The sequence below is a fragment of the Halichoerus grypus genome, chromosome 1 (genome assembly GCF_964656455.1).
Source record: "Halichoerus grypus chromosome 1, mHalGry1.hap1.1, whole genome shotgun sequence".
NCBI classification, from domain to species: domain Eukaryota; kingdom Metazoa; phylum Chordata; class Mammalia; order Carnivora; family Phocidae; genus Halichoerus; species Halichoerus grypus.
The window spans coordinates 196,138,580-196,151,145 of NC_135712.1; the positions used below are offsets into that span (position 1 = coordinate 196,138,580).

At 59.3% G+C, this 12,566-nt stretch overlaps 2 protein-coding genes across 4 annotated transcripts in view; one reads left to right on the forward strand and one right to left on the reverse strand.

Moving 5' to 3' along the window:
* Positions 1–5: 5 nt before the first annotated feature.
* Positions 6–8,825, forward strand: BAP1 (BRCA1 associated deubiquitinase 1). 3 transcript variants are annotated; one of them, XM_036102628.2, is made up of 17 exons: positions 6–155; positions 254–283; positions 393–447; positions 1,399–1,531; positions 1,912–2,031; positions 2,486–2,547; positions 2,635–2,777; positions 3,007–3,085; positions 3,542–3,665; positions 3,954–4,101; positions 4,602–4,786; positions 5,240–5,373; positions 5,924–6,402; positions 6,514–6,674; positions 6,943–7,035; positions 7,157–7,229; positions 7,431–8,825. In XM_036102628.2, the coding sequence occupies exons 1-17, from the start codon at positions 119–121 to the stop codon at positions 7,562–7,564; spliced, it is 2,190 nt and encodes a 729-aa protein (XP_035958521.1). In that variant the 5' UTR covers positions 6–118; the 3' UTR covers positions 7,565–8,825. The 3 variants fall into 3 exon arrangements, with proteins under 3 accessions (XP_035958521.1, XP_077933502.1, XP_035958522.1); XM_036102629.2 differs by lacking the exon at positions 1,399–1,531 and having other exon boundaries at positions 105–155; XM_078077376.1 differs by lacking the exons at positions 393–447; positions 1,399–1,531 and having other exon boundaries at positions 69–155.
* Positions 8,826–9,339: 514 nt separating this feature from the next.
* DNAH1 (dynein axonemal heavy chain 1) overlaps positions 9,340–12,566 on the reverse strand; it is a 76,047-nt gene continuing 72,820 nt past the window's right edge. The window contains exons 74-78 of the mRNA XM_078077386.1: positions 11,841–12,011; positions 11,548–11,678; positions 10,840–11,191; positions 10,053–10,287; positions 9,340–9,509 (exon numbers count right to left, since the gene is read on the reverse strand). Coding sequence (XP_077933512.1) covers positions 9,388–9,509; positions 10,053–10,287; positions 10,840–11,191; positions 11,548–11,678; positions 11,841–12,011 — 1,011 coding nt within the window. The 3' untranslated portion in view covers positions 9,340–9,387. The remainder of the gene's footprint in view (positions 9,510–10,052; positions 10,288–10,839; positions 11,192–11,547; positions 11,679–11,840; positions 12,012–12,566) is intronic.

Below are 12,566 nucleotides of genomic sequence, written 5' to 3' on the forward strand. Positions count from 1 at the left end.
ACTGGGCCCGTTGTCTGTGTGTGGGGCTAGGGGCCCCGGGGCGGCGGGGGCTCCCGGCGCGGGCGGCGGTGGGTCGGGAGGGCCTGGACATGGCGCTGAGGGGCCGCCCCGCGGGAAGATGAATAAGGGCTGGCTGGAGCTGGAGAGCGACCCTGGTGAGGAGGGTGCTGGGCGGGCCGGGGGCTGGGGAGGCCGGGTGGGCCCAAAACTCGCCCGCCTGACCACCACTTGCTCCTCTTGTCGCCCCACCCAGGCCTCTTCACCCTCCTGGTGGAAGATTTCGGTAAGAGCCTCTCCTACTCGCCGGATCCGGGCTGTGGGGGCCCATTCCTGTGCCCTCGCTCTACAGCCTGGGGCTGCCCTTCCCGACTTCTTTCCTTCCCTGATCGCAGGTGTCAAAGGGGTGCAGGTGGAGGAGATCTATGACCTTCAAAGCAAATGTCAGGGGTGAGTGGCTTGGTGCCAGGGCCTTCCCTTACACCCCGAGGGCAAGGGGAGGGCCAGGAGAGGAGTGCCCCTCAAGGGAGGTAGTGTAGGAATCCCAAGTTATAAAATCTCATACATGGAAGCATCCCTCATCTTTGGGTGCCCTCCTCATCAAGCTGATATTTTTGTTTTCTCCCAGTCTTCCTTCAGCACTTCCCTTTATGTAGTAGTCCCTTTCCCGCTGTACAAATCTGACCATCCTTTGGAGTACAGTTCAGCTGCCTTTTCTGGTCTTGTAGCAGGAAGGCAGCCCCTTCTCTTGACTCAGGTCACACAGTGCCTGCTGTAATTTATTAATTACAGTTTTCATGTACTCGTGTGCCAGTGGCTTTCATCCCTTCACAAAGGTCTTGCATTGATTGGTTGGTGTGTGGCATCTGACAAGGCCCCTATAAGGTGACCAACCTCAGGGTCTTGGTCGTCCTGCAGAATAGAGGTGTGGAGCGACTACAGTGCATGAACTGAGAGGTCTGTTTTTATCTTCCAGGAAAGAAGGGACTGATCTAGGTGTTCATTTGCTTTCTTCACTGCACTGGGGCCCAGGCCTTGGGGTTCACAGTGAGAATTAGTGTTCAAATTCCTCGATCAGAGTTTTTTTTCTTTCCTTACCTTCTGTTCCTACCTTGTCATGGGCCATGGGTTCCAGCTTTTCATCTCTTCTCCAAAAACCTTAGACTTCATGAGGACACAGCGTATTCCGGAACATCACAGCCAGATGCTTGACTCTGGGTTCTGGGTGTGAGGGCTGAGGGCCAATTTAGGCATTGTTGGAAAGAAGTGAGGGTAGAGGTGGGATCACGGAAAGGGCACCCGAGTTGTAACACAGTGCGGGGGGACAGGCAGGAAAAGAAAGGGGATGCTGATTGCCTTCCCCCACTTGGCTGGTTTAGCTTTGCCCCTTACTTTCCCCAGCCCAGTGTATGGATTCATCTTCCTGTTCAAATGGATCGAAGAACGCCGATCCCGTCGCAAGGTGTCTACCTTGGTGGATGATACGTCTGTGATTGATGATGATATTGTGAATAACATGTTCTTTGCCCATCAGGTCTGCTGGGCTCTGTGTTCCGTTTGGAGGGTGGGATGCTGCCATTGTCTTTGCTGGGAAGTGGAAGTGGGGGAAGGCAGGAGGAGGAGATAGGCAGATACCAGGAGTGGCGGTTAGAGAAGTCCCCTGGCAGAAGGAACTGAGCTCTTAGTTCATTACAAAAGGGAATATCTTTAGAGCAGGCTGGTGTTGAGTCCCCTCTGCATGTCCCCAGACATCTGGTGGGTATTTAGTTGAATGAACAAATGTTGGGTGGAGATGAGGAGAGCTGATGAGTTTTGTTGTTCAGATAGGACTGTCCCTCTCTGGGTCCCCATTCTCAGTGAGTATGGCTTGGGGTAGGTATGCTGTGTATGAGTGACTGTTCTTGGGTTTCACAGCTGATCCCTAACTCTTGTGCCACTCATGCCCTGCTGAGCGTGCTCCTGAACTGCAGCAATGTGGACCTGGGGCCTACCCTAAGTCGCATGAAGGACTTCACCAAAGGCTTCAGCCCTGAGGTAGGCCGTGCGCAGTCCCTCAATCCTGGCTCACAGCTTGCTGGGCAGATCTGACTCCCAGGCCTACTTGTAATGCTACCATATAGCATATGACACTATGAGGCCCTTTTCTTTCAAATGATTTACCTTATGTTTGGCCCTTAAATTTTAGGCTCAATTGTCAGGAAAGACCTAAGGAGGAAAGGAACATTCCTTAAGTGACACTATGTTAGGAATTTCTTTGTCAGGTCTGTATCAGGCCGCGTTGCTCTCCAGTGTCCACTCATTACCGTGCAAGACTAACCCCATCCTTCTGGGGCTCTGGAGTTCTTTTCTGTCTTCACTAACCTTTCAGGAAAATCCATCTATGCTGCTTCAGGTTCCTGGAACGCCTCCAGGCCTTCTCTCCAGAGCTTTGCTTCCCACCCAGAGGCCCACCTGAGAAATTGTTTTGATGTCTTATTTCCTTCTCTAGAGCAAAGGATATGCGATTGGCAATGCCCCAGAGTTGGCCAAGGCACATAATAGCCATGCCAGGTGTGTGGGCGCTGTGGGAGCTGATGGGAGTGGGGACGGCGGGGGAAGGGTTGTCCCATTCCAGGCCCTGAGTATGTCCTTCCCCAGGCCTGAGCCACGCCACCTCCCCGAGAAGCAGAACGGCCTTAGTGCCGTGCGGACGATGGAGGCGTTCCACTTTGTCAGTTATGTGCCTATCACGGGACGGCTTTTCGAGCTGGATGGGCTGAAGGTCTACCCCATTGACCATGGTAGGGACCCATTGGGTTTTTCTGCTTACCTTCTAGGGAGCTGGGGCTCAGGGTCCTCAGGTGCTTGGGGACCCAGTGGCAGGGGGGTGGTGTTGAGGGCATCCACCTCTGGCTGGGTGGCACCCTGCGCTGTACTACCTGACCACACCTCTCCATCTTCCTTCCCACTCCTGGCCTGCCCAAACTCAGGGCTTCCCACCGGCTGACTCCTCATCTTGGTCTTCCCTAGGGCCCTGGGGGGAGGATGAGGAGTGGACAGACAAGGCCCGGCGGGTCATCATGGAGCGAATCGGCCTCGCCACCGCAGGGTAAGGGCTCTGTGCTTGCCCTTCCCTCTGGAGCTGTGCCCCCGTTGGGAAGGACACAGAAAAGGGAAAGCAGAGGTCAGATGACTCGTGCAAGGCCACATGATGAATCTGGCCAGGTCAAGCTTAGATCTTGGGCTTCCGACTCCTTGCCCTGTTTCCCACCCAGGCTGCCTAGGGCCTGCTTCAGGACAGGCTGGGGAGGGGCAGGCCTGTGGAGCCCTAGGTGGCCCAGGCGTCACTTGCAGGGCTCACTTGCTGGTAGGCCCCTCAGGCAGGTCATTGGAAGGCGCCGGCTCAGCTGCCTGGCGGGCATTACTAGCTGCCGCCCGCCTGTCGGGGTGGGGCCTGTACCTGTGGCTGTAGTTGGGACTTCAGGGGGCCCTGCCAGCTTGTTTGTCTCGACCTGATGGCGGTGCTGGGCGGGAGCTGCTCTCACGGCGGCGGCTGTGACTGCAGGGAGCCCTACCATGACATCCGCTTCAACCTGATGGCGGTGGTGCCCGACCGCAGGATCAAGTACGAGGCCAGGCTGCATGTGCTGAAGGTGAACCGTCAGACAGTACTGGAGGCCCTGCAGCAGGTGGGGACCCTCCCGCCATCCCTCTTCCCCCCACTGGGGCGTGGTCTCTGGTTCCCAGATCACTCTTTATTATGGATCTGTTGAGCTTCACCTGACCATTCCTTTCCTTTGCTTTCCTCTTGGGAAAGCTGGGACTTGGGGTGGAGAGGGGGAATAGCTTCTAAAAGGAAGTTTGGGTTCAGCTGTTGTATTTCCTTGTGAGCGAGTGGGTAGAACCAAGGCCCTCTGCTGTCCAAGCGAGCGGCTGGGTCTGCATTCACGACTCTGAGCCTTGGATTCTGTTTTTAGCTGATCAGGGTAACACAGCCAGAGCTGATTCAGACCCACAAGTCTCAAGAGCCACAGCTGCCTGAGGAGTGCAAACCAGCCAGCAGCAAGTCCCCCCTGGCGCTGGAGGCAAGCAGGGCCGCAGCTGCCTCCGAGGCCACTCACACAGGTACCAGGGATCTTGGCGCCTCCCCTTGGCCTCAGAGCTTGAGCTGAGAGGCCCAAGCAGAGCAGGTCTTTTTGTATGGATGCGCTTGGGCAGAGGTTCAGAGGCTCCTATGGGAGGCCTGAGGCCCTGGTGCCTGCAGCCCTCTCCCCTCGGAACATGGAGGGAGAACAGTCATCCCCTAAAGAAAGGTACCTGTAAAGGGCTGACATTACCACAGTTCCTGAACCTTCTCTATAATAGATATTCCCTTTTTAGTTTTCTTAAGAGGCTTTTCTTTTTTTTCTCCTTCTGTCTCCCTCCCTCCCTTTTTCCATCTCATTCTTCGTCTTGCTCTGGGCCCGTGACCTAGAGCTTGCGGGCTCTCATCCCGTTAGCTAGTGCATCTGTTCTTCTCTGGCAAGGGAGGAGGGAGCAGTGCTCTGTCTGGGGAGATGGTGGGCTGGGACAGGTTTTCTTGGGGATCTGGCTGAAGGTCCTGCCTGTGCTCCTTGTCCTCTCAGATGGTGTGGAGGAGGTGGCTGGTTCATGCCCCCAAGCCCCAACCCACAGCCCTCCCAGCAAACCCAAGCTGGTGGTGAAGCCTCCCGGGAGCAGCCTCAACGGGGTTCCTCCCAACCCCACTCCCATTGTTCAGCGGCTGCCGGCCTTTCTGGACAATCACAACTATGCCAAGTCTCCCATGCAGGTGAGCTGGGAGCACCCTTGCCCAAGCCCCTCCAGTACTTTCTTGAGAGGCTGCAACAAGCTGTTTCCTTAGGTGGTTCTTTGGTGTTCACCCTATACCACCTAGGTGGCCAAGTCTCTCTGCTACCCAGAAGCCCCCACAGGGGCTTAGAGAGGCAGAGAGAACTCCCAACTTTCAGTCCACTCACACAGCAGTGGGGCAGGATGTTTAGGGCATGTTCCCGGTACCACTCGATGAGTTAGGTTTTGCTGGCAAAATAAAGGCACATGTTTCAGGGTGCTCAGTTTGTCTTTGGGTGGGCAGCAGCCTCCCCAGGAGTCACAGGTGGGCTCGGAACACCTGGGGTTCAGTGGACTCGACCTGGAGAGCCGTGTTGGTTTTCTGGCTGTGAGTGCTGTGTCCAGCCGGGGCTGACTGGTCCCTGCTTATGGCTGCCCTTGGTCTCTGCCTCAGGAGGAGGAAGACCTGGCAGCAGGTGTGGGCCGCAGCCGAGTTCCAGTCCGCCCCCCCCAGCAGTACTCCGACGACGAGGACGACTATGAGGATGATGAGGACGACGACGTGCAGAACACCAACTCTGCCATCAGGTCAGCCCCAGCTCTGGAATGCTAGAGGCTCGAGTGCTGCAGATCCTATCTTGACTGTTCCAACCCATGTCTGAGGTTGCCCGAAGCGTATAACACTGAGCACCTGTGGGAGGCTGGCATGCTGGGGCTGACTCCAGATCCCTGGTCCCCAAGACTCCAGGAGGCCTTGGGGGAGTGTTGAAGACATTTAACCAGATAACAAGGCCTGTCCTGTTGGGAGGTGGCCTTTCGGCTAGGCCTCAAAGGATTGGATGAAGCAGGGATGGAGGAGATGGGGCGGGGTGCAGCCCTGTCAGAGGGCACGGCATTGTCAGAAGGCCAGAGTGAGGCGGCTGGAGTAGAGGTGGCCTTCGAGAGCACGTGGCTGTGGCTTTTGGAGTTTAGGGTGCCAGGCTCAGCACGGCCAGGTCAGGCTGCTGGGCCCAGTGCGAGGAGCCGCAGCATCCGTCCCTGGGGGCCAGGATGTGTCCGGGGCTGTTCTGGGCACTGCTGGGCGGGGTCACCCAGCCCCTCCCCTCGGCTCACCTCTCCTTGGCGCCCCCACCCCCAGGTACAAGCGAAAGGGGCCAGGGAAGCCGGGGCCCCTGAGTGGCTCTGGGGACGGGCAGCTGTCAGTGCTGCAGCCCAACACCATCAACGTCTTGGCCGAGAAGCTCAAAGAGTCCCAGAAGGACCTCTCGATTCCTCTGTCCATCAAGACGAGCAGCGGGGCGGCCAGCCCGGCCGTGGCAGTCCCCACACACTCACAGCCCTCGCCCACCCCCAGCAACGAGAGCACGGACACGGCCTCCGAGATCGGCAGTGCTTTCAACTCGCCGCTGCGGTCGCCCATTCGCTCAGCCAACCCGACGCGGCCCTCCAGCCCGGTCACCTCCCATATCTCCAAGGTGCTTTTTGGAGAGGATGACAGCCTGCTGCGTGTTGACTGCATCCGCTACAATCGCGCTGTACGCGACCTGGGTCCTCTTGTCAGCACGGGCCTGCTGCACCTGGCTGAGGACGGGGTGCTGAGCCCCCTGGCACTGACAGGTGCGCCTGGGCCTGGCTCACTGGCCGCTTGGGGCACTGGGGGAGAGGGGGGTGGCCAAGTGACCGCCTGGCCTGCGCTCTGAGGGGTCTTCTCGTGCCTTCTCTTCCCAGAGGGTGGGAAGGGCTCCTCACCCTGCAGCAGACCGAGCCAAGGCAGCCAGGGGTCCAGCAGCCCGGAAGAGAAGGAGGTAGCGGAGGCTTTGGACAGCAGAGAGAAGCCTGGCTTGGCCAGGCCTGGTGAGCCCTTGAGCGGAGAGAAGTACTCTCCCAAGGTGAGTCCCTTTGCGGCTTGCTCTTCCAGTCTGGCCGGAGGTGGGGGCCTGAGGCACTGCTGCCCAGGGGCTGGGGCCTGCGGCTTCTGGCGTAAAGGTGGGGGGGCGGAAGCCGGGCACCAGGAAGCCCGTCTGGGTTGGGGCGCTGCCGGGGCCTTGGTAGGCTCTGTGGACGCTGGCTGCTCGTCCTGGCCTCCAGCTGCCTCCTGGTGGGGGGACTGGGGTGCCGGCCAGCCCCCCTCAGGGCTGCACTGCCGGGTTTTGGCAGGAGTTGCTGGCGCTGCTGAAGTGTGTGGAGGCGGAGATTGCCAACTATGAGGCCTGCCTCAAGGAAGAGGTGGAGAAGAGGAAGAAGTTCAAGGTGGGTCATCCCCCCAGCGGCTGGTTCTCTGCCCGTCTTCCCAGCCGTGGGACCTCCCGAGGCCAGCTGGTGGCTGCTCCGGGGAGCTGGGCTGCGGTGCTCTCATCCTTCTCTCCCGCAGATCGACGACCAGAGAAGGACCCACAACTACGATGAGTTCATCTGCACCTTCATCTCCATGCTGGCCCAGGAAGGTGAGGGCACTTACCGCCGCAGCTGACCTGGCATGCCCTGCCGGGGACCATGTCCCTCAGGCCTGTCTTGGGGCTTGAGCAGACTGGGGGGGCCCAGGGAGGGCCGGGAGAGCCTCAGCTCCTGGCCTGAGGCTGTGGCCCACGGAGCGGGGGGCTGCTGCGTGTGCAGCCGCCTGCTCAAGGGCCCCGGCCTCTTCGCAGGCATGCTGGCCAACCTGGTGGAGCAGAACATCTCGGTGCGGCGGCGCCAAGGGGTCAGCATCGGCCGGCTCCACAAGCAGCGGAAGCCTGACCGGCGGAAACGCTCGCGCCCTTACAAGGCCAAGCGCCAGTGAGGACTGCTGGCCCGTACTCTGCAGCTGCTCTTGCCGCGTGGCCCCCACCGGGGCCCCTTCCCCACCCCACTCCCTCTCTTCCCAGTATTACTGAAAAGTTGCAGCCAGAGAGCCCAGCCCCTGGCAGCGGGAGCCAGGCTGGAGTCCGTGCACTGTGGCCCAGGGCCGGGCAGGGCAGGGCAGCCCCATAGTGCTCTGGGGGCAGCAGGTGGAGCGGGGGCACAGTGAGGTGCTGCGGCTTCCTCCACAGCCGGCTGTGGAGTGGCAGGACCTGGCCTTTCTGCCTTCAGCAGAGTATATATTTTACCTACAGAGACGTCTATTTTTCTGGGCTCTAACCCATCTTGCCACCACTGTGTTGACAGAGCCAGCTTCCTGACTGCATTCTTTCCAACACTTGTCATCCTGGTGGGCCCAGGTCCCTGCGTCATGCTGGAGTCATGACTGCAGGGTCCCAGCTGGGGGCCTGGGTGGGCATTTGGGCCCTGCGCTCTAGCCCCAGCCACCAGTCGTCCCTGTTGTGAGGAAGCCAGGTTTGTTCTTCCTCCCGGGAGAGCTCCAAACTCAGGGACCCGGCTGCTGGGCTGGATTGGGAGTGGGGTGTCCTAGTAAGGGTGGAATGAGCAGCCCGCTGGGGTCCCACGGCCTGAGCAGAGAGAAGTATTGAAGCTGTTTATTGGCCTGTAAACTCCCTTCCTGGCTTTAGCCGTGCTTGTCAAGACTGCTGTCTGCAGCAGGGCTCTGGGGCTCTTTGCCTTCAGTGTTGTAGCCCTGGCAATGGGCCTGCCTTGGGCTCCTGGGCTCTGCCCCTGGAGCCTGGGGTTCAGAGGGGCCCCTGCCCAGCCCCTCAGTATTACCGTGTCTCCCTCCTCTTAGGGATAGCGGAGACAGGGCTGCTTGCAGGAAGCTGACACCACTTGGCTCTCCGTGCCACGCCAGCTTCTTCAGCCTCTGCAAGGCACTCAGGGTGGGGGACAGCAGGACTAAGACAACCAGTTGGAGCCCCAGTGTTCCCAGAGGGCCTAATGCCAAGGGGCAATGGGCCCAGCACTGTCTCTGGAGCTCAGGCCCCAAACAGAGCCCCATGGACTCTGCCAGATGGCTTTGAAGGTGATCTAAGCAGGCCCCTTATCTGTACATAGTGACTGGGGCAGGGGATGGCTGGCCAGTGTAGAAGCCACCTCTCTGTGCTGAGCACAGCCTGACTTCTCTGGCCCCTGTAAATATTGGATCAGTGAATAAAACTCTCCTAAGAAATGAACTCTCCTGTGGTTGCTGGCCTAAGATTTATAGGCTAGGTTGTGGTGAGAGGGAGGACCTAACCAAACCTGGGCCCAAGAGCCTGTGACCCGAGGGGTGAAAAGTACGCATTCTCAGGCATCCATCCTTCTGGGGCAGAGATTCTTGGGACCCTAGACCCAGGATTTAGGACCTGAGCTGAGGAGGGGCTTTGGGTGGGCTGTGGAACCTGAAGAGGACACTTTGGGAGGAGAGAGACCTGGCTTTCATCCGGTTTTCAGGGCCTTGCTACCTGAACAGATGCCGGGGCTCTGGGCTGAGGAGGCGAGGTAGCCTCTAGTCTCGCCCGGTGCACTGTCCCTGGAGGGGTCCCCTTGGAGGGCACAGCTCTACCCTTGTTGCATTTGGACAGGTCCAGCAGGCCAAAGCTGCTAAGCACCCTCACTCCCGAGGCCGCCGCAGCCCCTCACCCCCACCGCTGCCCCGGCAGTGAATCCTGCGGAGGGGCACAGACATGAGCAGCGGGGGCCCAGCTGGACTGCTTAGAAAACGGCTTTAATGGCCCCAGCTCTTCTGTCCTGAGTCTAGTAGTCCAGGGCACAGATGAGAGCCACACCGCGCTTTATCCAGTGTTGCTGGGGCTGATCGGAGGGGAGCTCCACGGCAATGATGTAGTTGGTGGAGTGGCCTGTGGTCGATAGTGTTCCTGGAGCAGACAAGAAGGGAGGGTTGTCTGTCACAAGAGTAGGAACAGGGTAAAGGCAATGGACTCAGCAGATTGAGACGGTGGCAAGCAGGGGCCCTGACCCGAGAGGAAACCTGCCTGGTGAGTGGGTCCGGCCAAGGCTCAGGCCTGCCCAGGGTTATTACACTGACAGTTGAGGACAGGAATGGGAGAGTTGGGGCCACTGCTCATTCCCTGTTGGACCCAGCACAGGCCCACCTCCCCGCTAAGTCTCCCTTACCTACTCTGAACCTTCATTAGCATACTGGGGCTCCCAAGACCCAGGTGGGTCTGCTGAGGGAGGCAAGAGGATGGGGAGCTCAGGGGCCACTTACCACAGACTGAGCCCAAGCTCTGGGCATTACCCTCCCTGCCTGCTGGTGGTCCAGCTCTGGCCTGGCCTGCTCACTCTCAGGAGGGCTGACCGGCCTCTCTCAGCCATTCTGTTCAGCTAACCTGACCAGTTAGGCTGGCCCAGTCCTGGGCCCCCACCCATGGTGCAGGTTCCCCACCCTGGGCCCGTACCCGCTCGGGTCAGCGTCTTGTAGATGGGGCACAGGTAGAAGTCCTGGTTCTGGATCTTGCGGTTCTGCGTCGGCAGAAGCCAGATGACAGCCATCTCTGTGTATAGCTCCTTGGGCCGAGATTCAGCCAGCTGGAAGGCTGCAGGGTCCCAGCGGGCACCTTCCAGGAACAGTCCATGGATGTAGCACCCCTCACTGGGCCTTTTCTTGAGCTCTGGCACTGACTGGTGCATTACCTGTGGTGGGCGCACGGACATGCCCCCGCACGTGGACTGGGCTCAAGAGGCACAAACTCCCTCCTGAGAGTCCTGCCCACCCGCCCATTACTCACCCACCATTTTGTTTTGTTTTATTTATCTGCTTTTCTAAGATTTTTATTTATTTATTTGAGAACGAGAGATAGAACACGAGCAGGGTGAGGGGCAGAGGGAGAGGGAGAAGCAGACTTCCCGCTGAGCAGGGAGCCCGACGCGGGGCTCGATCCCAGCAGCCCAGGATCATGACCTGCGCCGAAGGCAGATGCTTAACCGACTGAGCCACCCAGGCAACCCACTCACCCACCATTTTAGTTGGCAGTCTGCAGTCTGTGTCCAGCCCCTAGGGATTTCTTCGGGGTTCATAGCCACTTCTGGCTTGGCTCTCCCTGCCCCCCAAGACCCACTCAGGACCCCCGACTGGCAGCCAGCTGTGGCCTCGGCGCCCCTCCTGCCTGGCCCCTGTAAGTACTGGGGGCCTGACCCAGGCCATACTCCAGCCTGACCCTGGCCTGACTTTGGCTGTGTGCAAACCTTGAAATCAAACGAGATGGTGTCAATGGAGATGACAGACTTGCGGGCAAAGTTCTGCAGCGTGCCTGTCAGGAAGGCCTGGGGGAAGAAGAAGCCACTGATCCAGAAGACAGCTGGGATGCCCCCTTGGATCCAGGCCTGCAGGAAGTCCAGGCGCTGCATCAGGTCCATGACCCATGAGGACAGCGGCTTGAGCGATGGGTAGGCCTTCGCGTTCCAGAGCTCAGGCACGATGTTGTTGTACAGGCTGGTGGCCATCAGCTCCAGCTGTGAGGACATCACCACCAGCCCCTTGAGTGCCTTGAGCAGGTCTCGCAGCGTCTCTGTGATCACCTGCAGCAGCCGGTTGTACCTGTGGGGCGAGCGGCAAGGAAGCAAGCAGAGGCTGGGGGCTCCACAGCAGTATCTGTACCCCCCACTTGTAGGCCGTGGACAGAAAAACAGTGGCCCAGCGTGGGGGCTAAGAGCACGGAGCTGAGTCGGGCAGCCTAGGTACTGATCTCAGCTCTGCTCCTTAGCAAACATGTAACCTTAGGCCACTTCACCGTTTCGGGCCTTGGTGTACTCATCTGTGAAGTGGGGACAATAAAACGTAGCTGGGTTAGAGCATAGACGCGGCACGGCGCCCGGCCCAGAGTAGCCGTTGCTGACATTTCTCTATAATAACTCTCCGTAATAAGTCAGGGCTGGGGGTGGCAGGGGGATTACCGGATGACCTCCTGTACTAGCACTGTGTTCATTGACTCCTCATACAGCACGGGGTACTTGGCCATCACCAGCTGCAAGTTGATGGGCTCAGGAATCTGGAGCAGAATATTGTGGGCCACATCCTCCACTATCTGTGGGGGCAAAGGGACACGCGGGGGGTCAGGGCCAGCACCCCTTAATTCCTGCAGGATTCCACATGCACAGAGTTCCTTCCCATGGGGGAGCAGGCGGGATAGTGGGTGGGAGACTGGCCCTGCCCAACGCGTGCGCGCCTTTCCCCTGATGCCACCTACCTCCTCCCGGCCCTGGCCGCCCACAGAGGACGATTTGGGCTGCAGCTGGATGATGGCACCGAGCAGGCCGTAAGTCTCATTCTGGGCGAAGGTGATGTTGGCATTGTCGTGCAGGCCAAAGATCTCAGGCATGTCATTGAGAGGGAGGCCTTTGATGTAGGAGAGGTAGCCCTGGAGGGTAGGAGGGCCACAACTGAAACCTCGCTCTACCCCCAGCCTGTGGGGGGTCCTCCAATTGGGCACAACTCCCACTTGCCTCCCCGACTTGGAACCCTTACGCATCTCCCTCTTCTTAGAGCTGCATGGCTTCTGAGGCGCTGTGTGGGGAGCCCTCGCTTCCCTCCCAGCCCTCTGCCTGCTGGCATCCTGCCCCCCCCCCCGCCCCCGCTCCTTCATTCAGCCGCTCCAATCAGTGACGCTCCCCTCCTTACAATCGTGACCCACACTCCGACACACACCCCGGCCCTGTAGCCTCCCTGCACATGTCTTAGCCGAAGCACCATTTCCTCTGGGACCCTTGGAGAGGCTGCCCTGCCTCGACTGAGTAATTACACTCAGGCAGTGGCTGAGCAGCCAGACGTCGCCTCTCCCCACAGAGCCCGAGCTCCAGGGGGCAGGGACTGGGTCCGCCTCCCTCCCTGTGGCTCTCTTTGTGGGAGGGAGTAATCCGTGAACAGCAGCGGCTGGGGGGCCGGGGCCACGCCTCCTCTCACCCAGCTCCCAGGT

Coding starts and splice junctions, on each gene's coding strand:
- BAP1 (XM_036102628.2), top strand. CDS start 119: ATGAATAAGGGCTGGCTGGAGCTGGAGAGCGACCCTG. Junction 5,374..5,923: donor AACACCAACTCTGCCATCAG/GTCAGCCCCAGC, acceptor CCCCACCCCCAG/GTACAAGCGAAAGGGGCCAG. Junction 6,403..6,513: donor GAGCCCCCTGGCACTGACAG/GTGCGCCTGGGC, acceptor TTCTCTTCCCAG/AGGGTGGGAAGGGCTCCTCA.